This window comes from Mesocricetus auratus, unplaced genomic scaffold (genome assembly GCF_017639785.1).
Source record: "Mesocricetus auratus isolate SY011 unplaced genomic scaffold, BCM_Maur_2.0 Super-Scaffold_100008, whole genome shotgun sequence".
NCBI classification, from domain to species: domain Eukaryota; kingdom Metazoa; phylum Chordata; class Mammalia; order Rodentia; family Cricetidae; genus Mesocricetus; species Mesocricetus auratus.
The window spans coordinates 46,451,206-46,478,576 of NW_024429192.1; the positions used below are offsets into that span (position 1 = coordinate 46,451,206).

The 27,371-nt window shown below is 39.9% G+C and overlaps 1 protein-coding gene across 2 annotated transcripts in view; it reads right to left on the bottom strand.

Annotated features, from left to right (window-relative positions):
- The window catches only part of Slc9c1 (solute carrier family 9 member C1), a 69,353-nt gene extending 42,573 nt beyond the window's left edge, over positions 1-26,780 (bottom strand). Inside the window, exons 1-8 of one of the 2 annotated variants that reach the window (XM_040750761.1) lie at positions 26,571-26,780; positions 24,863-25,120; positions 24,304-24,404; positions 22,496-22,624; positions 21,457-21,622; positions 11,521-11,646; positions 4,889-5,050; positions 2,458-2,557 (exon numbers count right to left, since the gene is read on the bottom strand). In XM_040750761.1, coding sequence (XP_040606695.1) covers positions 2,458-2,557; positions 4,889-5,050; positions 11,521-11,646; positions 21,457-21,622; positions 22,496-22,624; positions 24,304-24,404; positions 24,863-25,010 — 932 coding nt within the window. In that variant the 5' untranslated portion in view covers positions 25,011-25,120; positions 26,571-26,780. The remainder of the gene's footprint in view (positions 1-2,457; positions 2,558-4,888; positions 5,051-11,520; positions 11,647-21,456; positions 21,623-22,495; positions 22,625-24,303; positions 24,405-24,862; positions 25,121-26,570) is intronic. The other variant, XM_005074808.4, reaches the window with a different exon arrangement.
- Between the last annotated feature and the right edge of the window lie 591 nt (positions 26,781-27,371).

Consider the following 27,371-nt stretch of genomic DNA (forward strand, 5'->3'; position numbering starts at 1 on the left):
CGGAAAAATCAAACAGTGGAATCGTGAAATTTGCAGACAAATGGACGGCACCAAAGAAACCATCCAGAGTGAGGTAACCCAGTCACAAAAAGACAAACATTGTATATACTCACTCATATATGGATTTAAGACTTGGATCAGGAGAGTGCCAGCCTACTATCCCACTGCCAGAGAGTCTGGGAAACAGAAAAGACCCTAAGAGAAACATGCATGGTACCCCAGAGAAAGGGAATGAGGCAAGATCTCCTGAGCAGATTGGGACCATGGGGGGAGGGGAGAGGGAGCTGGGAAGAAGAGAAGGGAGGAAGAGGAGAGGAGAGGAGGACATGGGGAGGAGGAAGGCTGAGTCAGGGGCAGAATAGAGGCGTGCAGGATGAGAGATACCATAATAGACAAGTCATTATAAGTTTGAGGAGAGTTCTGGCACTAGTGAGACTTCCAAATATAAGCATGGATGACACCAAGTGGCAAACTAAGCAATAGTGGAGAGACTACCTTAAATGCCCATCCCTGATACTAATTTTGACAACTACCTCATGTGCCTTCCTAGAGCCTCTATCCAGTAACTGATGGAAGCAGACACCCACAGCTAAACACTGAACTGAACCTGGAACCCAGTTGCAGAGAGGGAGGAGTGATGAGCAAAGGGGTCAAGACTGGTCTGGTGAAACTCACAGAAACAGCTGACCTGAACAAGGGGGAGCTCATGGACCCCAGACTGATGGCTGGGAGGCCAGCTTGGGACTGATCCAGACTCCCTGAATTGGGATGTCAGTGAGGAGGCCTAGGCAATCTATGGGGCGTTAGGTAGTAGATCAGAATTTATCCCTGGCATACAAATGGACTTTGCATGCCCACCCTACAAGGAGGGATGCTCTCTCAGCCTGGACTCTAGGCTCTGCCCTGAATGAAATGACAGACTCTGGAGATCCCTCATGGAGGGCCTCACCCTCCATGGGGAACCGAGTGGGGATTGGGGGGACAGGAAGAGGGAGAGGGAGAGGGAGCTCAGATTGACATGTGAAACAAGCTTGTTTCTAATTTAAATAAAAATATCTTTGAGTCCTAAAATCTCTCCCTGATACTGAGATGTTGAATAATAGAGTTAAGCAGTTGAGGCGAAAGTGCTGGAGGTTGGCACAGAAGTGTTGGGGCAGCCATGGCAGATTTCCTCCAAAGCACCTCAGTTCAGGGTTATGGAGGCAAAAGGGCATGCAGTGGTTACAAAATGACCTGAATATGGAGGGATTGGGTAAATAACAAGATGGAACAGGCAGTTAAGGATGACAAGATCAATGGTTTGGCTGAGGGGTTGCAGCGTTGCAAGAAGTGGAGGGAAGGAGAGTTAGAAAAATGTTGGGAAGTGGAGATGCTTTTTCTCTCCACTAGTAGAGATGACTTTCTCCAGGTTGTTGTTGTCCCAGATTTCTACCATCTTTAAGAATAGGGCCTGGTGAATGTTATATTTTCAATAGATTCCTGGCATTGAACTGAGATTATGCAGTAGTTATTTATGTGTCTGTGGAAGTGAGTAGCTTGAGCAAGGTAGTAGGCATGCTCACAGGAGGGGAGACAACTTGGAAGCTGAAAGCCAGAAGAGTTTATGTTTATCAGCATCAGTAGGAATAATGCTGGCCAGAGTCAGAGAGATATTGAAGGGCTCACACACTCACCCACCCCTCTGCTTTGGCAGACATAACAAGCTGCAAAAAAGACCCAGCAAGATGTAGGCTTCTGATTCAGCAACACGTGCTGAGCCTTGACCTTGCCCGACCTTGCCAGAATCACTAGGAAGCCACGTACCCTCCATGTGGAAAGGAACCAATTAGAAGTTAGCTGGCAGGCTATGGATGTACTTTACTGATAATACTGTAATGCAGAACATAGCAACCACCCTGGGAAAGTCTCTAGGCATAGCAACCTTTCTGAAGCTGCAGCTGACCAATCAGCTCAGAACAGGTTGCCCAAGTCCAGAGGTGCACTAGTCCTGAGACTGTTACTATACAACTCGTGGACTCTCAGACTTTCCCCTTGCTCTGCCCCAATATATGCCCTGCCCCACTGGTGCTCAAGGTCCCTTTTGCTCTACCCCCTGTGTTGGAAGGACAGAGGACTTGAGTTAACTCCAGTTAACTCGTAATAAAAAAGACTCTTTGCTTTTGCATCAGAACTGGTCTTTTGGTGGTTTTGGGGGTTCAGAGTCTTGGCATAACAGGCACAACAATATCACAGAGAAATCTTCACTAAAATGGATGCAAGATAGTGGGAAAATAGACCCAATGTAAACTCAAGATTAGGTCATTTGTTTTGTCTAAAATTGTGAAAAACATGAATGTTACCTAGAAATTAGTGGGATAGTGTACATATCATTATCTTACTCTACCATGTTGATATAATTACTGTTGTAATTTCACAGCTTCCGATGTAAAACAAAGTGAAAACAGAATAGCCACTCACTCAATGAGAAATGCTTCAACTCCTGGTTTAAAACTTGTAGAATTTAGAAAAAGTCCCACGGTGGTCACAGTAAATATTCCAGACAATCCAATTATCTCACCTATGTTTAGAATGAACAACAACAACAAAAGGGTTAACTTCAGCAGTAGCTTGATCTCTACTGGATATGAAAATGTCAAATAGTGTGACTTTACCGAGAAGTTATTCCACTTGATTTCACCTAGGAAACATTGCAAGTTGTTACTTCTATTCATAGTTTGCTTTCCCCCTCTCAGATGCAGCCTATATCAAGCAGTAAAATATGTGATGCCCATCTGTGTCATACTTTGGCTTCATATCATCAGCATTTCAAGCATCTCTTCATCTATCCCAGTGAGGCAGAGCATCCTCAGCAGACCTACTGTTCCAGAGGAACTCTGGATGGGTGAATTGGAAATGACTAGGTGAATTCTGTAAGGACATACCCACTTCACACACCTTCCTGAGTGAGGTAACCCAGTCGCAAAAAGACAAACATGGTATGTACTCACTCATATATGGATTTTAGATATGGATCAGGATAGTGCCAGTCTGCACTTCCACAGATAGAGAGTCTGGGAAACAGGAAAGAACCTAAAAGATATGCATATATGCATAGTACCCAAGAGAAGAGGATGGAGACAAGATCCTCTGAATGGATGGGGAACAGGGCGGGGGGGTAGTGGGACCTGGGAAGAATAGAGGGGGTAAAGAGGAAGGGAGTTGGTCATGGGGGAACAGGAAGTTGAGGGGGTGGGGGTAAAATAGGGGGAAGAGGGAATCATAGGATCGAAGACAGATCAGGCACCAGAGTGACCTCGAGTGATCTAAAGGTATAACATCAATTGGCAAGCTAAGCAATAGTGGAAGGACCACCTCGAATGCCCATTCCTGATAATGAACTTGATGTCTATAACTATCCGGGAGCCTTCATCCTGGGACTGATGGAAGCAGAGGCAAACACACAACTAAGCACTGAACTGAACCCAAGGAACCCAGTGACACAGAGAGAGGAATGATGAGCAAATTGGCAAAGAATGGGCTGGCAAAACCAGCAGAGACAGCTGATCTGAACAGGGGAGTGCTCTTGGACCCCAGACCGACAGTGGGGAGGCCAGAATGGGACTGATCTGGACCCCCCAAATGTGAGTGTCAGTGAGAAGGCCTGGACAACCTATGGGGCTCTGAGCTGTGGATCAGTGTCTATCCCTGGTATACAATCTGTCTTCATGTGCCTATAGCACAAAGAGAGATGCTCTCTCAGCCTGGACTCTTAGGGGAGTGCCTTGACCCTACCAAGAGTAAAATGATAGAATCTAGACATCCCCTATGTGGAAGGATTTGGCAATAGGGTGGGAGGGAGGGTGGAAGGGGAGTGCGGGAGGAGGGGAGGGAGAGGGAACCGGGATTGACATGTAAAACAAGCTATTTAAAATTAAAATAAAAAAAAAGATAATAGAAGAGCTGTTTTGTAGTAGAAGTTAGGAATTGACGACAACAAAGTCATAACATGGATTTACTCCTGTTTAATTTTTTATTGGTGCATTTAGTTCAGAAGAACTGAAAAGTATAGAAAAAACTGTTGATGGATTTTTTAGGTAGGTAATATACTTGTAAAAACATCAATTATGTGGTATATATAGCACAAAGAGAAAGCTCATAATCCCATTTCTAAGGCTGCAAATATAATTGTAAAGAAATTTTTGGAAGCCAGGTATGGTGCTGCAAACATGTAATCCCAACGCTTGGAGGCAAAGGTAGCAATGGGGGCAGGGGCGGAGGCAGACCAGGGGCAGGGGCATGGGCAGAGACAGGAGGATCTCTGTGAGTTTAAAGCCTGCATAATCTGCACAGTTCATTTCAAATGATATTAAAGGAGACTGGGTTTGTTGGAATGCATCTCTATAGGAATTCAACTATATACATTTATACTATACATATGGAATTTACATCAACTGACAGATAACCCTTCATTGTTTTAGCTATAAATGGAAATTTTCTCCATTGCGGTTTATTCAAATTCTATAGATCTCAGTAACTTTTGTACTTTTCTGTGTAGGTCCAAGCCTCCTAAGTTTATAGCTTGAAAGTTTGTAAATTTCTGTTAATGTAAAATAAATCAAAATTCCCTAATACAGAGGGCTTAGTGTCTCTGTAGAGCGTCTACAGTCTGTCTGGTAAGTAAATTCTTTATATATCTTATAACCTAAACATGTAACATTTTTTTTACTCAAAACATTTGTACAATTGGTTATGAAATTCTTTCTTTAGGAAAGGTTTCACCAGATTCCTTTTTATTTTATTATTTGTTTTCTATATCTAGGAACATTGTTCTCTGTGCGCAGATATTTACATTTTTTACGTTGGATGTTTCTATGTAATTTAGTGTGAAGCATGCCCCCCATTCACTTACAAACGTAAAAGATGAGATAGAGAACCGAAAAGACAAGAGTGATGTGATTGACATCATCACCAAAAACGGTAGACATCCATAGCTGAATCAGTTTTGTGTTTAGGATTCCAAACAAGAAGCTTTCCACAAGATATTCCCAAGCTGTAGCTATGACATTATGGGCTATAGGAAAATAGAGAAATGGAAAAATGTCAATAGAAGTCACCTGGCCTTCATATTAAATGATGCTCTAATCAACTTTTTTTGTCATTATTAAAATTAGCTTATTGTTGTAATGAGCGTTGGAGTACAGACACTCCTTCATGACACCCAGTTTACTGAACTATATGTTAGTCCTGTTTGTAGTTTCTTAGGGACCCTTAAAACCATTTTCCTCTGACTGAATTAGTTTATGCCAAGGGTGCATGGCAGTGACCTTTTCCTCACATACTTACCAACATCTGTTAAGTCTTCCATTTTTAATGAACTTTTTTCTAAATATAACAATACAATCTGTTCAGTCTGTATAAGGCTACTTGTGCGGAAGGAATGAGGAAATGATGTAATTGTATTATAATCTCAAAAACAAAATAAAAATGATTTTTAAAAACATTAAATCATTATTTTATGTGGAACTATGTTTTGGCTACATATATGTCTGTGTGTACCACATCTGTACCTGGTGCCTGAGAGGGTCAAAAAGTGTTGGATCTCTTTAAATTAGAGTTACAAATGGTTGTAAACCAACATGTGGGTTCTGGAAATAAAACTGAGGTCCTCTGGAAGAACAGACAGTGAGTGTTCTTAACCAGCGAGCCTTCTCTCCAGTTCCAAGTTCTGTTTCTTTGTTTTACAAATGTCATTTGTAAAATTTGAGGTGATATTGTATGTTTGTATATCCATAATAACTGATGACATTAGTGGCTGAGTGTTTTATGTGTCTATCGTACATTTGTATGTCTTCCTTGAGAAATATCTGTTCAGCTCTGTCTTGGTTACTCTTCTATTGTTGTGAAGAGACACCATGATCAAGGCAACTCATAAAAGAAACCATTTAATTGGGGACTGCTTACAGTTCCAGAGGGTTCATCCATAGCAGTCATGGAGGAGAGAATGGTGGCAGGCAGGCATGGTGCTGGAGCAGTAGCTAAGAGATTTTATCCTGCTCTGCAAGCAGCAGGCAGAGAGAGGGAGAATGATGCTGATGTGAGTATTTGAAACCTCAAAGTCTACTCCCAGGCACACACCTCCTACCACAAGACCACACCTTCCAATCATTTTGTAACAGTCCACTGACTAGGGATCAAGCATTCAAATATATGAGCCTATGGGGACCATGTTCATTCAAACTACCACAACCTTTCTTTGTCCACTTAAATTTATTATTATTAGCAGCAGCAGCATCACCATCATTATCACTATCAATATCATTAATGTGTATGTGCATCTGAACATGCTACAGCATGCATGTGGAGATCAGACGACAACTTTGTAGTGTCAGTTCTCTCCTTCTACCTTTATATGGCTTCTAGGGATCAAATTCAGCTTACCAGGCCTATGTGTCAAGTTCCTTTATTCACAGATTGTTCTCACTGACCCTGACCTCCTAAAATTGCTAATGCATCTTTCCTAGTATGGAAAAAAACACTTAATGTCCATCAGTAAGTAGATGAACAAAGAGCATTTGGATCCTGGTTGGTGGCACACACTTTTAATCCCAGTACTTGAGAGGCAGAGGCAGGGGAATCTCTCTGAGTTTGAGGGCGCCAGGTCTACATAGCAAGTTCCAGGATAGCTAGGGCTATTCTCTAAACCCTGTCTTGAAAAACCAAAACCAAAAAAAATGAAACAAAAAATCCAAATAATTTGATCTATATCTACACAGGAATAACATTCAGCTTTAAAAAGAAGGAAATTCTGTCACCTAAGAGGCATGCTAAGTGAAAAAAGCCAGATACAGAAAGACACAAATATCAAAATACCACATGATCTCTCTCTCTCTCTCTCTCTCTCTCTCTCTCTCTCTCTCTCTCTCTCTCTCTCTCTCTGTCTCTCACACACACACACACACACACACACATACACACACTGGTATACATACAAGGACACGTGGTGCAGTAAGCACTAAAGGTCACATTTGGTCACTTGGAAAGCTTCTTTTGTCACATGGGGTAGTCTTGGAGATACAGAAATGATCAAGGACTATGAAGTCCCAGGCTTGGAACAGTTATTCTAGATGTGTTGTAATATGACTAGGAAAGAGGACAAAATAATCCTTCTGAGCCAGGGATTTCGATCTCAAATGTCCTACATGGGTATGTGTTTTGAATTTTTGCTTCCCAGTTTGTGGCACTGCTTTGGGAGCTGTAGGGCCTTTAAGAGGTGGGATCTGGCTAGCTCAAGTAAGCCTCTAGAGGTAAACGCTGACTCCTGTCCTTCTCTCTGCACCTTTCTTCATCACTTGCAGCAAGCCCCTGCCACTGCATAGTGTTAGTACCCCATGTTTTCTCATTGTGATTAACTGCAACCCTCTGAAACCACAAGCCAAAATCAATCCTTACACACACACACACACACACACACACACACACACACACACACACACACAGAGTTACCGTAAGGTATTTAGGCAGAGCCCCACAGAAGTCACTAATATAAGGTCTCTGCCCAGTCAGTCCCTTATATTTTATTGTCTTGTCAAACTGACTGACAATAGTTGCTTTCTCTTACCAAAGCAATTCTTCATTAGATATTTCTGTACAGAATTTTGTTTCTCTGATTTCTTCTTAAGTTCTAAAAATAGTTTCTCTTTTATTGCTTATTGTTATTGATTTGTTTTTTGCTTGTTCATTTGTCCATTTGTTCAATTGTGTTGAGATAATCTCATATAGCCCAAGCTGGAACTGAATTTAATATGTAGCTAAGACTTTTTAGTGCCTGATCCTCCTGCCTCTACCTCCCATATGTTGACTCAGTTGGGCAATGAATCTTGACGTGATGCTCTGGGATGGCTGAAATGGGGAGAAAATTCCTTTATGAATCCTTGTCTACACATGTCCATTGGCAGGTATGGCATCATCAAGTTTGCCAAGGGAGTTGGATTCCTTCCCACCTGGACTCATTCCCATAGCTAAGAAAAGAGTATGAATCTTAAACCTGCCCAATAGAAAGAGGAATGTCTCTGGGGATAGTTAGGATGTGCCATGGGGATTCTGTTAATGACCCCGAAGGCACATGAGCTCTAAACATGCAACTGACTGTGGCTGAGTCCAGCACCACACACCACTGGAAGAGGAGACAATGACTTGTGAAGCATGAAGGATTCTGCTCCTAGAAGCATCCAGCTTGACAGTGGCTATCTCTTTTAAAACAGGAAAACAGATTTTGGCAAGTAACAAGTTTGCTGACTGGATATATGAAGCCAGGAAAAGCCTCAAAATGAATTTCTTGGAAACTATCCTTCTGAAAGATTAAAAAAGAGAATGAGGATTTGTTCCATTGTTTTGTTATCAAAACTACTTGCAGGCTCTAAGAATGATGAACCCTGAGGTATCAGAGAAGACCTATCACAGAGTGGACATCAGTAAATGATAGTTGATGAATGAATTAACGGTGGCATCAGTGCCTTCTTACTACATTTTCCCTTTGACCACTTGACAGTGAGGGTCAGTAAGATCCTCTTGATTAGACTGTAGACATAATTTCTCATGACATATCTTCCTAACTGTAATGCATTGTTGTACCTGTGTTTTTTGGGGTATTCATTTGTGGGTGACTCTTGAGGTTTTAAGAATTTCCTGAAGATAGCAATGTCTCTGTTTCTCTCTTAGCTGTCTGTGGGGAAGGTTTGATTCGAATGAAGTCCTGTGGTGAAAGCTCTCTCAGTGATTTCCTAGTACTCTGGAAGAGGTTTTATGTGTGATTGTTTGCTTTTTCATACAGAACAGATGGCAAATTTTAAGCTTGTGACTTTCTATATGAAACAGGGATTCTGGGCTCACTAATCAGTTTCCAAGATGACATGGCCTGGGTAAACAGATACTGAATAATGTTCTAGTGACTTCTTGTTTACAATTCTTGAGGGCTGAAGGCTGGAGGCAGAGGCTCTTTCCAACTAAGTGAGGCAGCTGTCTTCTACCTGGATCAGTCACCTTAAGAAAGGGTAAGAGGTCTGGTGCTTTGAGGATGGGCTTGTTGGGGAAGAAGAATCCCCATGTCTTCACTGACATATAAACAATTAAGACAGAGGTTGGTGGAAATAGAGTAAAATGAAGTTGCTCGTGCTCCCTCCACAAGAATGTGCTCTTCTAATAAACTGCCATATTGATTTTCAAAGCGGGTATACAAATTTGCACTCCCACCCACAGTGGAGAAGCATTCCCCTTACTTCACAACCTCTCCAACATAAGCTGTCATTAGTGTTTTTTATCTTAGCCATTCTGACAGGTGTAAGATGGTATCTCAGAGTCATTTTGATTTGCATTTCCCCAATGACTAAGGATGCTGAAAAGTTGTTTAAGTGTATTTTGACAATTTGAGATTCTCTCTTTGAGACATCTGACCACGGGACAGAGAATTTATGCAGTGCTTGGTCGCGATGTTTAAGATTTGGGTTTGTTCTTTGATCAGCAATGGTGTCATGACTTAAAGACATGCCAGGGCAATGATGGCACAAAGCTCACTAGAGTAACCAATCAGTATCTGATTTGACTAAAGGTCCAATTCATGAAATGAAACCCATATACATCAATGCTTGGGTGGCCAAGAACTGGAGGCTAGGTAACCCAGGGACCTTATATTAAAAAAGCAATGAAATAAAAAAAAAACTCCTAATGATATTCTGCCATACTCATAGATCATCCACCACCAGAGATGCTTCCACCTGCACCAGATGGGAATGAATACTGAGACCCATAGCCAGATATCATGTAGTGCGTGAGAGACCTTGGAACACTCAGTCCTTCATGGGCTGTCTCCATCGAATCCCTCCCCTCATGTCTGGAGGAACACTGCAGAAAAGGAGGCAGAGTGTAAGAACCAGAGGGAATGGAGGATGCCAAGAAAGCCAGGCCCTCTTAATCAACACGATCAATGCTTATATGAACTCTTGGAGATTGAGGCAACATGTCCAGGGTCCACATGTATCAGATCCTCTGATATTAGTGTTTTAATGGGATTCCTGAATGTGTGAACAGGTATGTGTCTGATTCTTATGTCTTCTCTTGGGCTCTTTTCCTACTATCGGTTTCTTTTGTCTAATTCCAATGTGTTTATTTTTGCTTTATCTTATTATATCTTATTGTTATCCCTTAAAAGTCTGTTCTTTTCTAATGAAAGACAGAAAGGGAGTGGGTCCAGATGGGAGGGGGTGTGGTGAGGCAGTGGGAAGTGTAGAAGGAGGGGAAACTGGTTAGGATATTATGTGAGGAAAAAATCTATTTTCAATAAAAAAATTAATATGACGTTAAAAATGTGCTCCTCTGGTGTTCATGGAAATATCAATTGGGATTTTTCTTAATTTCCAAGATGGGGATATTAAAAGGATCACATTTCAACAAAATGTAATTAGGAATCATATAAACGCTTTGTTCACATCCACACTTCCTGATTCTTCTTTAAACTTTCCACCAACTAGGGACTAAACACTCAAACATCTGAGCCTATTGGCAGCCATTTTCATTGAAGTCACCACATCCTCAACTAGGACAATGCCACTGAGGGCCTCAGAAGCTAGTGAGTGGCATAGTGCATGCTACCCAGGTCTTGAGATAATACTTTTATTGCTTTCCCCAAACCTGTACAGATGCTGATACAATAAAAGACAACTACCTTCTTAAGAATTATGAAAATATTTTTAATCTTGGAAATCTTTAGAGTCCTGTGGAATTCTTTCTCCCATTACCCACTGGCTCAGAGACTACACATTGAGAATGATGTTCTAGATTTGATCAGAGATGAGAAGTGAGAAGCTGTGGCATGTTGGGAACATTAGATTTCTTTTCTTCGGTGATAACTGCACCGTTTATCATCCTTCATAATGCATACCTACTATTTATTCTATACACACACGTGCATATGATACACTTGAGATTCAGGGTGATGTGTAAAAGCTATGTTGGACAGCTAACGTGCACACTGCAGTCCCTTCTTCCAAGCTCTGCTCCTGGCTCTGTAGCCGAATAAGTAACTCATTCTTTCTCCTTTAGAGAAACTCTTAGGAGATTGTGCCAAGGCAGAGGAGAAGGAGCTTCCTTATCTTCCTGTGACTGGATGCATGACTGGCTTGTCTTCTAAGCTGTTTTTTTAATTTCATTGTTTTGTTTCTATTTTGTAAGGGAGAGGTTGGGAGTGCTTCACAGGAGAAAACAAAATGACAGCAGCAGTGATAACAACATCCCATCACATCATTGTTCAGAACAGGCCTGAGGACAGCTGCTCTAACAGATAACATCATGGGAAGTTTCACTCCAGTCTGCAGCAGAGTCACAACATGCTACATAAGAAAGAACGTTCTACATAAAGGTCAAGTGATTAAGTTTAGTCAATACTTGACACTTTCTATAAGCATAATTTATAATAAGATACAACATTCATGACCACTTTCAAAGAAAAGAATAATTCACATTTGAAGGAGTTAAACAACATGTCCTTACCTAGGGTATGGTTTGTCTGTTTGGCCTTGAAGTTTATTTTCACAACACCACTATACATAATTAAGGATATAACTGAAGTCATTAGACTCTCCCCATTAATTAAGTTTGCGAGGCTTCTAGAAAGACCTACGTAAGTCAGAGAAAAGAAAACCTCATAAATATTAAGAATGCAATTGCATTAGCATGCAGGACAGTATTCTTTGCTATGGATTTGTGTTATCTAAACCACTGTCACGTTGGGAAAAAACAGTAAATTTAGTTATTTACCAGCTCCAAGTCTTTATCATCATAATCAAATACTAAATTAACTATAGTCAATTATGTTTATGTAAATCAGATAACTAACTTGAGAACTTGTTCATTGTTTAAAATCATTGGTGACATCATCAAATTTATTAATGTAAAGAATTTAATTACTTGACTTACAAGCCAATTCCTTATAATTCATATGTATTTAAGGTGAGACAAAAATGATGACACAAGGAGAGCAAAGTCACAGGCCAAGGTCTTACAAACCAGAATCAAAGTAAAACATTAACATATTTGTCTCGATAAAATTAAAAACTGTCAAAAAATTAAAAACTATCTGACTTTTCTGTGTATTCTATTCAACGTTATTAAAATTCAAGTTCCATGGACAGAAAACATTCTGATATGCCCTATTTCCATCCTAATTTTCTTCTAATTATCATGGGATTCTAAGCTTAGGCAACTTCCAGTTATACATTCCGTTTGCCATTAAGTATGACAGCACTGGCAAGATGGTAGGTCTGGAAACTTTTGTGATTTGGGAGACAAAGGGCAATGACTGCAGCCACACCTACATATGGTCAGTTTGCTGATAGGAAAAACAAAGTCTGAGCATCATGTTCCTCTAATAACGTCATAACTTGTGTTAGTTTTCCAGTTCCTTGCTCTCCCAGTAGCCATGCCTATTTCTCAACCTTCCCAATGCTGTGACTCTTTAACATAGTTTCTCATGTTGTGGTGACCCCAGTCATAAAATTAGTTTCATTTCTACTTCATAACGGTAACTTTGATATTGCTCTAATTGTAATGTCAAGGTCTGTGTTTTCTAAGGGTTGTAGGCAACCTCTGTGAGAAGGACATTTGACTCTCAAAGGGGTTGTGACCCACAGGTTGAGACCCACTGCTCGAACATTACACAAGAAGATCCTGTATATGTGGTTACCATATTGGTGGAAACGGAGACCTATGCCTCTTTTCTCTTGCACACTAGTAATCATCATGGCAGTGTCCCTCCCTCCCAGTGATACTACAGAAAATTGGGAGGTATATGAAGGAAAGGTAGATCACTTGGTACCCAGATGCTCATGTGTCTGTTGAATGAAGGTTAATGAGTAAACTAGCCAAGATCAGCAACCCTGGTTTATACTCTTTTTTGTTTTTGTTTTTAGATAATTTAATTTAAATTAGAAACAAGCTTGTTTCACATGTCAATCCCAGTTCCTTGTTCCTGCCCTCCTTCTTTGCCCTCCTTCAAATCCCCACCCAATCCCCACTTTCCTCCCCAGGGAGGATGAGAACCTCCATGGGGGAATCTCCAGAGTGTGTTATTTCATCCAGGGCAGGGCTTAGGTCCACCCACATGTGTCCAAGATGAGAGAGCCTCTCTCCATGTGGAATAGGTTCCCAAAGTTCATTGGTATGCCAGGGATAAATACTGATCTACTACCCGAGGCCCCATAGACTGCCTTGTAGATTGTCTTCACTGAAACCAAAATTTAGAGGGTCTGGATAAGTCCCATGCTGGCCTCTCAGCCATCAGTCTGGGGTCCATGAGCTCCCCCTTGTTCGGGTCGGCTGTTTGTGTGGGTTTCACCAGCCTGGTCTCGACCCCTTTGCTCACCGCTCCTTCCTCTTTGCAACTGGGTTCCAACAGTTCAGTTCAGTGTTTAGCTGTGGGTGTCTGCTTCTGCTTCCATCAGTCACTGGATGAAGGCTCTAGGATGGCATATAAGGTAGTCCTCAATCTCACTGGGGAAGGGTTTTTAAAGTAGCCTGTCCATTATTGCTTAGTTTGCCAGTTGGTGTCATCCTTGTAGATTTCTGGAAATCACATTAGTGCTAGATCTCTCCCCAAACCTATAATGACTCCCTCTATTATGGTATCTCTCATCTTACTCTCCTCTATTTGTCCCTGGACTCAACCTTCCTTTTCCCCCATGTCCTCCTCTCCCCTCCCCTCCCCTCCCCTCCCCTCCCCTCCCCCAATGCTCCCAATCTGCTCAGGAGATCCTGTCCCATTCCCCTTCTCTGGGGTACTTGCATATCTCTCTTAGGGTCCTACCTGTTTCCCAGACTCTCTGGCAGTCATACTACAGGCTGGCACTCCCCTGATCCATGTCTAAAATCCATATATTAGTGAACACATGTCCTATTTGTCTTTTTGTGTGTGGGTTACCTCAATCAGGTTTCTTCTAGTGCCATCCATTTGCCTGCAAATTTCAAGATTCCATATTTTTCTACTTAGCAGTACTCCATTGTGTAAATGTACCACATTTTCTCTATCCACTCTTAAGTTGAGAGGTATCTAGTTGCTTCCAGGTTCTGGCTATTACAAATAATTCTGCTACAAACATAGTGGAACAGATGTCTTTGTTGTATGGATGCACATCTTTTGGGTATATGCCTAAGAGTGGAATTGATTCCCATTTACCTGAGGACTCTCTATAATGATTTCCAAAGTGACTGTATGAGTTGTCACTCCCACCAGCAGTGGAGGAGAGTTCCCCTTTCTAGACATTCTCTCCAGCATAAACTGTCATTGGTAGTTTCGATTGTAGCCATTCTGACAGAAGTAAGATGATATCTCAGAGTTCTTTGATTTGCATTTCCCTAATGGTTAAGGATGTTTAGCACTTACTTAAGAGTCTCTGATTTCTGTAGACCACTTTTTGATAGGATCCTTTGGTGTTTTGGAGACTTGCTTCTTGAGTTCTTTGTAAATTTTGGAGATCAGCCCTCTGTCAGGTGTGGGGTTGGTGAATATCTTTTCCCATTCTGTGGTCTGCCTTTGGTCTTGTTGACCGTGTCTTTTGCCTTACAGAGGCTTCTCAGTTTCATTCACTAATTGTCGATCTCAGTGTCTGTGCTACTGGTGCTATGTTCAGGAAGCAGTCTCCTGTACCAATTCATTCAAAGGTACCTCCTACTTTCTCTTCTAAGAGTAGTTGCTAGATTTATGTTGAGGTCTTTGATCCATTTAGATTTAAGTTTTTTATTTATTTTTAAATTTAAATTAGAAACAAGGTTGCTCCACAAGTCAATTCCAGGTCCCTCTCCCTTTCCCTCCCCTCCTCCCGTGCCCTCCCCGTAACCCCCCCCATATCCCCTCATTTCCCCAGGGAGGGTGAGGCCCTCCTTGGGGGTATCCATAGTCTGTCATTTCATCCAAGGCAGGGCCTAGACCCTCCCCCAAGAGTTCAGGGTGAGAGTGCATCTCACATTGTTGGATGGGAGTCCAAAGTCCATTTGTAAACTCGGGATAAATACTGATCTACTGCCCAAGGCTCAATAGATTACCTAGGCCTCCTCACAGACACCACCATTCAGTCTTCTACATGCCATTATCCAGTTATGTCAGCACTATTTGTTGAAGATGCTTTCTACTTTCCATTGTATAATTTTACCTTTGTTGTCAAAAATCAGGTGCATGAACATGTGTGGGTTAATATCAGGGTGTTCAATTCAATTCCATTGGTCTACCTGTCTATTTTTGTGCCAATACCAAGCTATTTTTAGGACTATGGCTCTATAATGGAGCTTGAAGTCAAGGAAGGTGATATCTCTGGACATTGCTTTGTTGAACAGGGTTGTTTTGGGTATCCTGGGTCTTTTGTCTTTCCATGTAAAGTTAAGAATTGTTCTTTCAGGGTCTGTGAAGAATTGTGCTGGGATTTTGATGGGGATTGCATTGAATCTGTAGATTGCTTTTGGCAAGATTGCCATTTTTACTACATTGATCCTACCTATCCAAGAGCATGGGAGATCTTTCCATTTTCTGGTGTCTTCTTTAATTTCTTTCTTTAAAGACTCAAAGTTCTTGCGATACAGGTCTTTCACTTGTTTGGTTAGCATTACCCCAATTAATGCAATTGTTTGTGCAAAAATGCAATTGTTTGTGGCAATTGCAAAGGGTGATGTTTCTCTGATTTCTTTCTCAGCCCTTTTATTGTCTGTATATAGTAGGAATACTGACTTTTTTAGTTGATCTTGTATCCTTCCACTTTGATGAAGGTGTTTATCATCTGCAGGAGTTGCCTGGTAGAGTTTTTCGGGTCACTTATATAAAGTATCATGACATTTGAAAATAGGGAAAGTTTGAGTTCTTCTTTTCCACTTTGTATCCACTTGATCCCCTTTTGTTGTCTTATTGCTCTACCTAGAACTTAAAGAACAATATTGAACGGGCTTGGAGAGAGGGGACAGTCTTGTCTTGTTACTGATTTTAGAGGAATTGTGCTGAGTTGCTCTACATTTAGTTTGATGTTTGCTGTACATACTTTTTATTATGTTTAGGTATGTTCTGTTATCACTGATCTCTCCAAGACCTTTATGAAGGGATGTTGGATTTTGTTAAAGGCTTTTTCAGTATCCAGTGAGATGATCATGTGATTTTTGTTTCTCAGCTTGTTTATAGGGTGTATTACTTTGAAGGATTTTCATATGTTGAACTATCCATGCATCCCTGGGATGAAGGCAACTTGATCATGGTGGATGATTTTTCTGATGTGTTCTTGAATTTGATTTGCCAGTAGTTTACTGAGTATTTTTGTATCAATGTTCATGTGGGATATTGGTCTAAAGTTCTCTTTCTTAGTTGTGTCTTTGTGTGGCTTGGGTATCTAGGTTATTGATGCCTCGTAAAAAGAGTTTAGCAATGAATCTTCTGCTTCTATTGCATGGAATACTTTGAGGAGAATTGGTATTAGTTGTTCTTTGAATTTCTGGTAGAATTCTGTACTGAGGCCATCTAACCCTGGGTTTTTTTTTTTGGTTGGGAAACTTTTGATGACTGCTTCTATTTCATTAGGGTTTATAGGTCTATTTAAATTGCTTATGTGTTCTTGATTTAATTTTGGCAAGTATCCAGAGAATTGTCCATTTCCTTTAAATTTTCAAATTTTGTGGAGTACAGATTTTCAAAGTATAGCCTGATGATTCTCTGGATTTTCTCAGTGTCCCTTGTTATGTCCCCCTTTACATTTCTGATTTTGATAATCTATATGTTCACACTGTGCTATTTGGTAAGTTTGGATAAAGGTTTGTCTATCTTGCTGATTTTCTTCAAGAAGCAACTCTTCTGTTACATTGATTCTTTGTATTGTTTTCCAGTTTCTACTTTATTGATTTCAGCCCTCAACTTGATTATTTCCTAGTGTCTACTCCTCTGGGTTGAGTTTGCTTCTTTTGGTTCTAGAGCTTTCAATTGTGCTGTTAATTCTCTAGTGTAACTATTTTCCAGTTTCTTCATGTGGGCACTTAGTGCTATGAACCTCTTAGCACTGCTCTCAAAGTGTCTTGTAAGTTTGGGTATGTTATGTCTTGGTTCTCATTGAATTCTAGGAAGACTTTAATTTCTTTATTTCTTCTTTGACCTAGGAATGGTGCAATTGCATTATTCAATTTCCATGAGTTTGTCGGGTTTCTGCAATTTGTTTTGTTGTTGAATTTTAACTTTAAAGCATGGTGGTCTGATAAGATACATGGAGTTATTCCAATTTTTTGTACCTGTTGAGGTTTGCTGTGTTGCCAAGCATGTGGTTGATTTTTGAGAAGGTTCCATGTGGCACTGAGAAGAAGGTATATTCTTTTTTTATTTGGATGGAATGTTCTATAGATGTATGTTAAACCCAATTGTGTCATAACTTCTATCAGTCCCTTTGCTTCTTTGTTGAGTTTCTGTCTGGTAGTCCTATCTAGTGGTGAGAGTGGGGTATTGAAGTCTCCTAGTATAAGTGTGTGAGGTTTTATGTCTCTTTTGAGTTTTAGTAATATTTTTTTACGAACTTGGATGCCTTTGTATTTGGGGCATAGATGTTCAGAATTGAGACTTCGTCTTGGTGGATTTCTCCTATGATGAGTATGAGATGACCTCCTTCACTTCTTTTGATTAGTTTTAGTTTGAAGTCCCTTTTTTTAGACATTAGGATAACTAGACCAGCTTGTTTCTTAGGGCCATTTTCTTGGAAAATCTTTTCCCAACCCTTAGCTCTGAGGTAACGTCTGTCTTTGAAGCTGAGGTGTGTTTCTTGAATTCAGCAGAAGGATGGGTTCTGTCTCTGAATCCATTCTGTTAGCCTCTGTCTTTTTATGGGCAAGTTAAGACCATTAATATTGAGAGATGTTAATGACCATTGATTGCTCATTCTTGTTATTTTGGAATTGGTGTTGGTGGTGGTGGAATTGTGTGTGGATTTCCACCTCCCTTTTTTTTCCTTTAACTGTTGGTAAAGTGGAATTATCTATTCCCTTTGTTTTTTCTGGTTGTAGTTAACTTCCTTGGGTTGGAGTTCTTCTTCCAGAACTTTCTGTAGGGCTGGGTTAGTGGATATACATTGTTCAAATCTGGTTTTATCATGCAATATCTTGTTTTCTCCATTTATAGTGATTGAAAGCTTTGTTGGGTGTAGCAGACTGGGCTGGCATCTGTGGTATCTTAGTGTTGGTATAATATCTATCCATGACTTTCTGACTTTCAGAGTTTCCATGGAGAAGTCATTCCATGGAGGTGTAATTCTGATATATTTGCCTTTATATGTTACTTGACCTTTTTCCTTAGCTGCTCTTAATATTCTTTGTTTATTCTGTATGTTTGGGGTCTTGATTATTGTGTAGCAAGGGGAAATTATTTTGTGGTCCAAACTATTTGGTGTTCTGTAAGCTTCTAGTACTTTCATTGGCATGTCTTCCTTTAGGTTGGGAAAGTCTTCTTCTGTTTTTGTTGAATATATTTTCTGCCCCTTTGAAGTGGGTTTCTTCACCTTCTATACCTATTATTCTTAGGTTTGATCCTTTCACGGTGTCCCAAATTTCCTGGATATTTTGTATTAGGGATTTGTTGGACTTAAGATTTTCTTTGGTTGATAAATCTATTTCTCCTAGTGTATCTTCAACGCTTGAGATTCTCTCTTCTATCTCTTGCATTCTGTTGCTTGCATCTGTAGTACCTGACCATTTATTTGCCCAGCTTTTCTATATACAGCATTCCAGCATTCCCTCAGACTGTTTTTTTTTTGTCTCTATTTCGGCTTTTAACCCTTGCACTATGTGAATTGTTTCTTGCAATTTTTGCTCTGTCTTTTCTTCCATTTCTTGAATTTTTTGTTTTTTTCCATCTCTTAAAGGGATTTTCTCATATCCTGTTTGAGGACCTCTATCATTTTCATGAAGTTGCTTTTCAGGTCATTCTCTTCTGCTTCGTCTGCACTGGGATCTTCGGTTCTTGCTGATGTAGAGTCTCTATACTCTATTGGTGTCATATTGTTTCTTCTGTTGCTGAGCGTGTTTTTATATTGTTTCCTTCCCATCCCTTCTTCCAGTGGATGCAGAAGGAGTCTCTTCCTCTCCCTGGTGGGTATGGGATCAGGGTTCTTTTCTGGTGGGTGCAAGAAGGTCCAATAGTGTGGTATCTGCAGCATTTCACCATACCCAGGCCTCAGTTTGCTGCACATAGGGCATAGGAAGGTATCCTGGAAACAGTCCCAGGCTTACCTTGTCCCAGTCGCTTGGGCAGAGAAAGGGACTATGATGCTGTCAGTCTCTGGATGGCTCCTGCTGGAATGGGAACCACAGTGTAGTCCCTGAGACTCTGCTGGTTGTGCACAGGGTACAGGAAAGTGACTTGGTTATCCTCTTAAAACTGCCACAACCATGAGCGATAATGAACAGCCATTGCTTTATGATACCACATCTGGGGTGTTCAGCAAAACCTGTTGTATAATGACTGCTGTTTACAAAATACAACCATCTCAGCAAACACTGACTTCTTTATTTGAATACCAAATTTGGAGTCAAGGAAGGAAAAAATAGCTCAAGACAATGTACATGTACTCATGCCCTCTACAGAACTGGGCTCTCCACCATAATGAGATTTTCTTGTGAATAATGTACAATTATATATGACTTATAGAAGTACAAAAACAAAAAAACATATTTATAGAGTCTTAAAATATTTGGAGACAGAGTACACTCAGTAAAGTGCTTGTGTGTAACCATGAGGACCTGAGATGGATCCCCTGATCCCACGTGATGCATCTGACCACAATGGTATGTACCTGTAATTTTAGTCCTAGGAAGCTGGAGGGAACAGCCAGCTCACTGGCTCCCTTGGCCAGCAAAGTCTAACCAGTGAGGTTGGGCTATTGAAAGACTCTTTCTCAAATGAGGTGAGTGACAATCAGGAGGGTGATTTCTGAGGTTCTTCTCAGGCCTCCAAGGGTACATGCCCATATGTGCCTCAGCTGGGTATACACATGTACTCACATGCACAAAATCACATTTTCAAAACCAAGCAAAAATGCTACTAGGAGAAAAATACTTTTTACAAATGTTTTTTGAAAGGTAAAAAGTTATAAGAACAACAAATTTCCAAAAGTTATTTGTCAAGATGCCCAGTATTTATGACATTAGCTTTCCAAGATCCACCAATTAGATTATTGTAATTTTTAAAAGACAAGTAAAACTTCAGTGGCATACTAGATTATAAAATTTCTAGATTACATAAGTACAGAGTGGGCTCATGAGTGTCATAAAAAGCTAAGTTTTTTGAGTAGAAAATAAATGCTGGATTGATGAAATCCCCAAAATGTAGGAACTTAGAGGGAGATTGTGGAGAAGATGAGACCTTATGGTTCATGATGGATTCTGGCATACTTTAATGTGGATTTCTTTATGATGCACAGGCTGACCTTAAACTCATGCTCCCTCTGCTTCAGTTTCTGGGAATCCAAGTGGGTACCATATAGCTAAGCATATTCTTCTTTTAAAGTTTCACTTGAGGTATAGCATAATGGCAGAACACTTGCCTAGCTCACTGAAAACCATTGTCAGTACCACAAAACAAATGCATACAATAAAAAGAAACACACCCTCCCTTTACCATCTTAATCTCCTTGTTTTAGAGACTCAGCTTTCCTTTATTTACATATTTACATTTTATATACCTCCTATATTCTATTTCTACTTGCTAAGAGCAGCCCTGTTTCTTTTATCTGGCCACAGAGTAGAAACAAAATTGACAAGAGCGTGTGTGTACTGTTAGTGTGAACATGTGCATGGGGTGTACCCATGATTAAAGTATATTCTACCTAAAATAAAGTTTCTAGTGCCCATCATTTAAAAGAAAATAAAAAGAGAAACTGGGTCGTCTTTCCTGCAGAAGACTTTGGATTATTTTGCTGTTCTAAATAATTTAACTTAGCATATTACTTCTGACTATATATTTGTCCACCCTAAAATAGTATATGCCACAATAATTCTATGACTGGTAATTTTACTGTTTTGCATCTTCTGGCTATTGATTAATGGTAACAGTGACACAAAGGTATTTTAAAATGGCATTATCCTAATGACTGTCTTCAAAGGCCAAGGGATATTGAACAAAAGGAAGTTGTACAGTGTATATACAGTAAGTGATGGCCCAAACTTCTGTTAGTGCAAGGTAGCTGCTTGTACTGACCTAGTCCATGATGGGAGACTGCTCTTTTTAGATGTAACATGAGTTCCTCATTGGTCTTTCCTTCTGCCCCAAGAATTACTTACAGAATATGTGCCAGTCCTCCATTCCCTCACCACACCACTGCACATGGTGAAAATCCATCTCTAAGAAAGGATCTTAATACAAAGATGAGTTAGCTACAAAATATGTCCTTAGCATAGAAAACAAACCAAGAAGAGAAAGGGGGTACCTACCGAGGTTTCTGATGGAGGCTGAAGTCAGCATAGGATCTGAACTTACAAGAACAGCTGAAAATAGTAACCAGGGTACAGTCTTCAAAGTCAATTTATTCACAGATTGCAGATACCAAAGGATTAAGGTATAATTCATCACAAATCCAGGAATTGTAATTAAGAGTATCTGCAAAGACATTTGATAGTAGAAAGATCGATTGTTTTTGCATTCTCTTTTGAAAAGCTGAAGACTAGACAGAACTGGCTATCAGTGTGGTCTTCAGGCTCACTTTGCTGGAGCAATCCCCTACCCGCAACCACCACCTCAACAGAAGTATAGAAAGTGGCTGAGCAGAGATCCTCTAGGCCAACCTAAACCACATCTATAGAATGTTGTTTGCTGCTATGGCTCCCCTATTCTCCCTGCCTCCTGGTCATTTGTCTGAGCTCCATGTGCCTAGTTTTGAGTTAAGATGTGTTACTTCTGAAAGTGTTTAGGCTAGACTGTTTGCAAAACTATTTTCCTAGCTTTGGAAGTTGTGTGTGCATAGCTTGTAGTCAGGTGTGTTTTATCTCAGTGTCTTTCTTTGATACAGCCCTCGTCTTCTGGGCCTAAGAAGTCACTGCGATTTGGGTTATAGCTACTTCTGAGTTGCCTTCTGTACTTTTGCTGTTCCTGGAGTTGTAGTGTTATGTAGTAGGGATTTAAAACCAGACATTTATCATCAATTTTTTTCCTTGAGATAATATACTTCACAGTCATGCTCTTACAGATTCCTGGAGCTAAAATGATGATTGATATGAAGTTCTGTCAGTAAAATAGAATTGTTTCTTTTTCTGCACAATTTTTTCTGAGCTTCCAATATGCTAGAATATTGTCAATATATGGTTTCTTTGTTTGTGGATGCAAAACTGAATTTACCATGCTGGTACCCTATACTTTCCCCTTCTTTATTTTCTATTTTGGAACAAAACATTTTTGTTATCTGAAAATATTTATTATCTGAAAATAATTAACATGGTTCATGAATGGACAGTAATATGAGAGCAGAATTATTACCTGCCATAGTAACTTCTGGAACATATATACATCCATGTCAAATGCAACATTAAAGATAATTACTGGCGTAAATATACCAAAAAACAAGTCTGGATCCATCCACTGTATGACATCTGCATATATCTGGATCTAGTAATATAAAATTGATTATTCACATATATCCATGCTTCATTAGCATAGAAAACATGCCTGAGGCCCTTCTCTCACAATAGAGAAAGAAAGTTTTAGAAAGATACACCATGATAGGAGGGCTGAAGTCTTACTCTGTTGAATATTCAGAACTTTCCATCTCATTGACATATGGAAACAGGTATCTAACAGAGGTAAGTTGATACATATACCTAAGCCCTTTCTTTACAAAGAGTAGATAGAAGTAATCTATTGACACAGGTGTAAAGAACATACAGTGGACTTACAGATACAAAAGAGAGAAAAGGTGTTTGAAGTTAGTGGGTTTTCATGAACAAGAATCAGCAGATGAATAAATGACCCTTATGAAGCCTCAGATGCTACAAATAGACACATTCAAAGATTGTTGAAGATTGAATAGGATAGCTGGAACAGAGTAGAAAGTTGATGTGAGTAGTGAAATAACTCATGGTGTCTCTCCTAATGCCAATTGGCATCAGCAGGTTGTACTAGGAACATTCATTCAATTCTTGTTTCTTCTGTGGTGCAGCCTACATGCAGCGATTTCTCCTGGTCTCTGGTTTCTACCTATCAGAGTTTTGAGAACAGACACAGGATAAGTTCATAAACTCATAACTGCTGTTGCTTTGAAAGTCTTTAATCTCTGGTCCAGGTCTGTGCTTTTTCTCCAAAGTTGAAACTACGGCAGACTGACTTATTAGCTTACAGAGTGCTATCTTAGACAGGTGCAGTTTGTGACACAAGGTATTCTCCATTGGAGGGGTCTTTGAAGGTACTTGAAGTTGTATTTATGTAAAAATTATGATTAGATAAGTGAACAATAATTTGGTTTGGGTTCTTGTATGGATAGATAGTCTCTTTTAACATTACTGGCTGTATCTGAGAAAGTCCACCATTTTCAAACAAGCTCTCACATCCCCTGGACTGACTGACTAAAGCAGGCACTGACTAGATACAGTCCTTGGGCTAAATCTGACTCACTGTTCTTTTAATATGTGATGTATGAGACACAGCTGTACCTTTTCATTAGTGTATTCAGAATACCTGCTTTTGAACCACCATGGCAGAGTTCAGTAGCAGGACCACATATCATAAGGCCTGCCCAATGTAAACCATTTTACATTATGTCCTCTCAAAAAAAACTTTACCACAAATTCCTGGATCAAGCACTATTTAATGTGTCAGGAATAGTGTATATTTCTTTTAGTAAGTATTCTCTCCTGCCTATAAAATACCAACAGTTCCTAATGTTGTCACTTCCTTATCTAAATCTAGTTTGTCATTTTCATTTCAATAAATAGGCTCAATTTATGTTTCTTTCTATGTCCTACCATATGCACCCTTAGAGACTAGCATATCTTCTAGAAAATTTGTAAAACTTGTTGTAACTAAAGCAACACTATTGGAATTTATTTTCCCAGCAAAATCCTATTCTAACAACTCCAAGTTTCCTTGAATACCTATCTGCGTAGCTGTACACACCCTAATTTCCAGATACACTGTGGCTGTGTTCTTTCAGGGTTGCTATTTTTCTACACTAGAAGCATCCATTGCTTGTTTGAGTGGAAAGAGGTGGGTCTCTTTTCAAAACCTCTTTAGCTTTCTTTGCACTTAATCAATCCTTAGATATCATGCTGATATTCATTTATTATACATACCTGAGTAGATGCAAAACTCAGAATTTCAAAACAGCATCCAATTACAAATAATATCACAGGAAGAGGAACTGGGAAATCTTTCAGATGCATGTTCAAAAATGCTGCAAAAAGTAAACTTGTTACTGATAGGCTATGTAATAATCTTATTTATAGACTTTTGCTATTATGTGTTATATGACTTAATATCAAGGAAGCAGAATGGTATCTACTACTAATTTACTATTTGCACGTGATTGAGACCCTCTCTCATTCTTGAAGATATAAAATCCATGTGGTCATTAATTTATCAAATTTCTGCCTTACAGCTCTTATTATGGACTGTATTTCTTTAGAGACTTTGGTTAAATATTTCTAGAGACTACTGGTTCTTGGATTATTACTGATATATTTGTAATAGGTTTTGCAACCACTGTAATTCATATCGGTTTCGTATGTAATTCTGCAATAAAAGGGTAATTAACTCCAATGAAACCTCTTAGCTTAGGAACAATGAGGACCTAGCTATAATATTCATACATATACATAGACTAGACTAAGGAAGGGGGGTATTTAAGCTTACCTCCAGTAGTGTAGATCAAAGATAGAATCAAGATAATTTGAGGGAGGTCCTCCGGAGTGCTCAGAAACACAGTTTTGAGAAGATCCAACCATGCACTACTTAGTTTGACACTTCGGGTTGTTGTTAAATTCTCAGCAAATTCTTCCATCCTCTTGTTTAACTATAGTCTGTCTGCCTTTAATCCTATGTCTCTCTGCAAAACTCAGAGGGGATCATAGGAAATAGGGGTTTTCTTCTTGGTGTCCTCCTAATGCATTGCTAAAAGGGAAGAAAATCACTTATTTCTCTAATTATCCTGAGTCTTCACTCATGATCTGCAAACATCAAGGAAGACTCTCTTTTCTGCAATGCTTCCAATTGAAATAAAATGGAAAAGCCAGAATCCCAGGTGCTGGGGACTAGCCAGCAATATAGCACATCCTCTCCCAGTCCTGAGTGCTATCCAGTCATTGCCCACCTTGAACCTGTGCACCTACCCAGAATGTTTCTTCACCTAACCCTTCTCCCAACATTGAGACCTCAGCTAGTGCAGGTGACTCATCTCTGGGGGTGCGACACTCTGACACTCAGGCTAAGTTTATCCAACTGTCTGCGGAGGTGAAGGAACATTTTGATTTATATCATAATTTCAAAAGGATAGCAATAAGAGGCCATGCTGATAGAAACTTTTTCTTTTATCCCTAGAGGAGCACCTGCAGGTCAGCATTCTGATAAAACAATGAACAATGGCCACAATCAGAGAACTTATCTCTTCACAAGGTAAAATAGTTGTAAAAACAAAGGTCTTTAACTTCCTTCATGAAATCATACCTTGTGGATAGAGCAAGGACTCTCTAATTTCACATACACACGATATGCTTTTCTGGTTACAAAAATATTTTGAAAAAGAAATTAGATGAATATATGTTTATTGTTAACACTTCAGTAAAACAAATCACCTGCACGAATCTCATCCAGTGGCTTGCTGTGCTTTCTTTATACTGATGAACTCATTCTCCTGTAAGGAGGCTGCGTGCTGCTTTCTCCCTCTCGCTGTATAATTACCATCAACTAGACCCATACACACTGTTCACAGTGACTGATCACATGAGCACAATCTTCACGATCAGGCTGTCTGGATGCAGAGTTCTGGAAAGTTTCTCTTTGTGGCGTCAAAGCCAGATTTTCCTAACTCCACCAATTTGTTTTCAAATCACTTTAACTTCCTAGACAGTGCAACTCCTCTCTGCATCTATTATTTACTGGAATCCTCTGGGGAGTCATAATGATGCTGATTAGTCTACTCAGAGATTGCCTAGATGTCCCGGGTGATTTAATAAGTAGCTATTTAACAATCACTGCAACTGTCTTAGTTTAAGAGCAACAATTGCTCAGTTTTCAGTCTCAAAGCCAAGTTCTGATTTTGATTAGGTTTTGTGACAAAGATGCTTACAATCAGAAATACATCTGTAACCAGCAGATTTTGTTATCTGTAACAGTTAGGGTGACTACTCACCATGCGGAACCATGGGGTACCTTGGTGAAAATGATGCTATGAAGACCTCCCTATAAGATCTGGGCTTTGGGTCATTTTGAAAAGGGTCTATGGGATGAAGCTTTCCTCTAAGTTGCCACCGAGTGTGTCAGGAAATCTTAACTATAGTGAGAATAAACCTAAGGAATAACTGATATAAAATTATGATGGAGGAGAAGCAGGGCAGAAATTTACCATGAGGTGGTTGATCTTAGGGAAGTCTTTGGTCGCGATGAGAAAGGCAGAATGGCCTAGAGGAAAGGGTCAACTCTAAAGTTGAAGGCTGTGGTTCTCTTTGTTCCTCCAGGAGAGGTAGTCCAGAGACCAAGTGTCAGAAGGAAAGGCCAACTTCAAGAAAGGGGGCTCACCATCGGGAGCCCAGGAAATGCGAGAAGTGGGGGCCTGGAACTTCCTCTCACTTCAGAACAGTCACAAAGCAACTGCAACCTTACTGACAGTTACTTGCTCCAAGCCCCGCCCCTACTATCCACCTACTGGCTGCAGTTTCATAACTCCTGACTTGGTTGGCTGATGAAAACAGCATCCCTTTTCTGTATATTAAGGGCATTTAAAGTTACAAAGCTGTGTTTATAAAAGAAACAAAAAAGGAAACGTGAAAAGAAAGCACCAGGAACTGTATTATTTACACATATTTAATCTGTGGCATAACGAGTATCTGGCCACGAACCCACGGATAGTGTTTTCTCCGCTTTCAAGAAGGAGGAAGTCTCCTGGACAGAGTGGGGTTGTGGATATTTTGAATGCAGGAATTCTGTTTGCTGAGTTTGAAGCATGAGGTTGGGACCTTGGTTCTGGGCATGTAAAAGAATGCAACCAAGACAGAAAGGGAAAGTAGCTTCTCATTGACTCTGGGGCAACTGTGAAGATGGTTTCAGACATAGTAATATGTTCATGTATTTTTTCAAGTACATATAAAGAATAATTTAATTGAAATTACTTAGCAGCATTATTGTGGAATCAAGCTTTGTGTTTTTG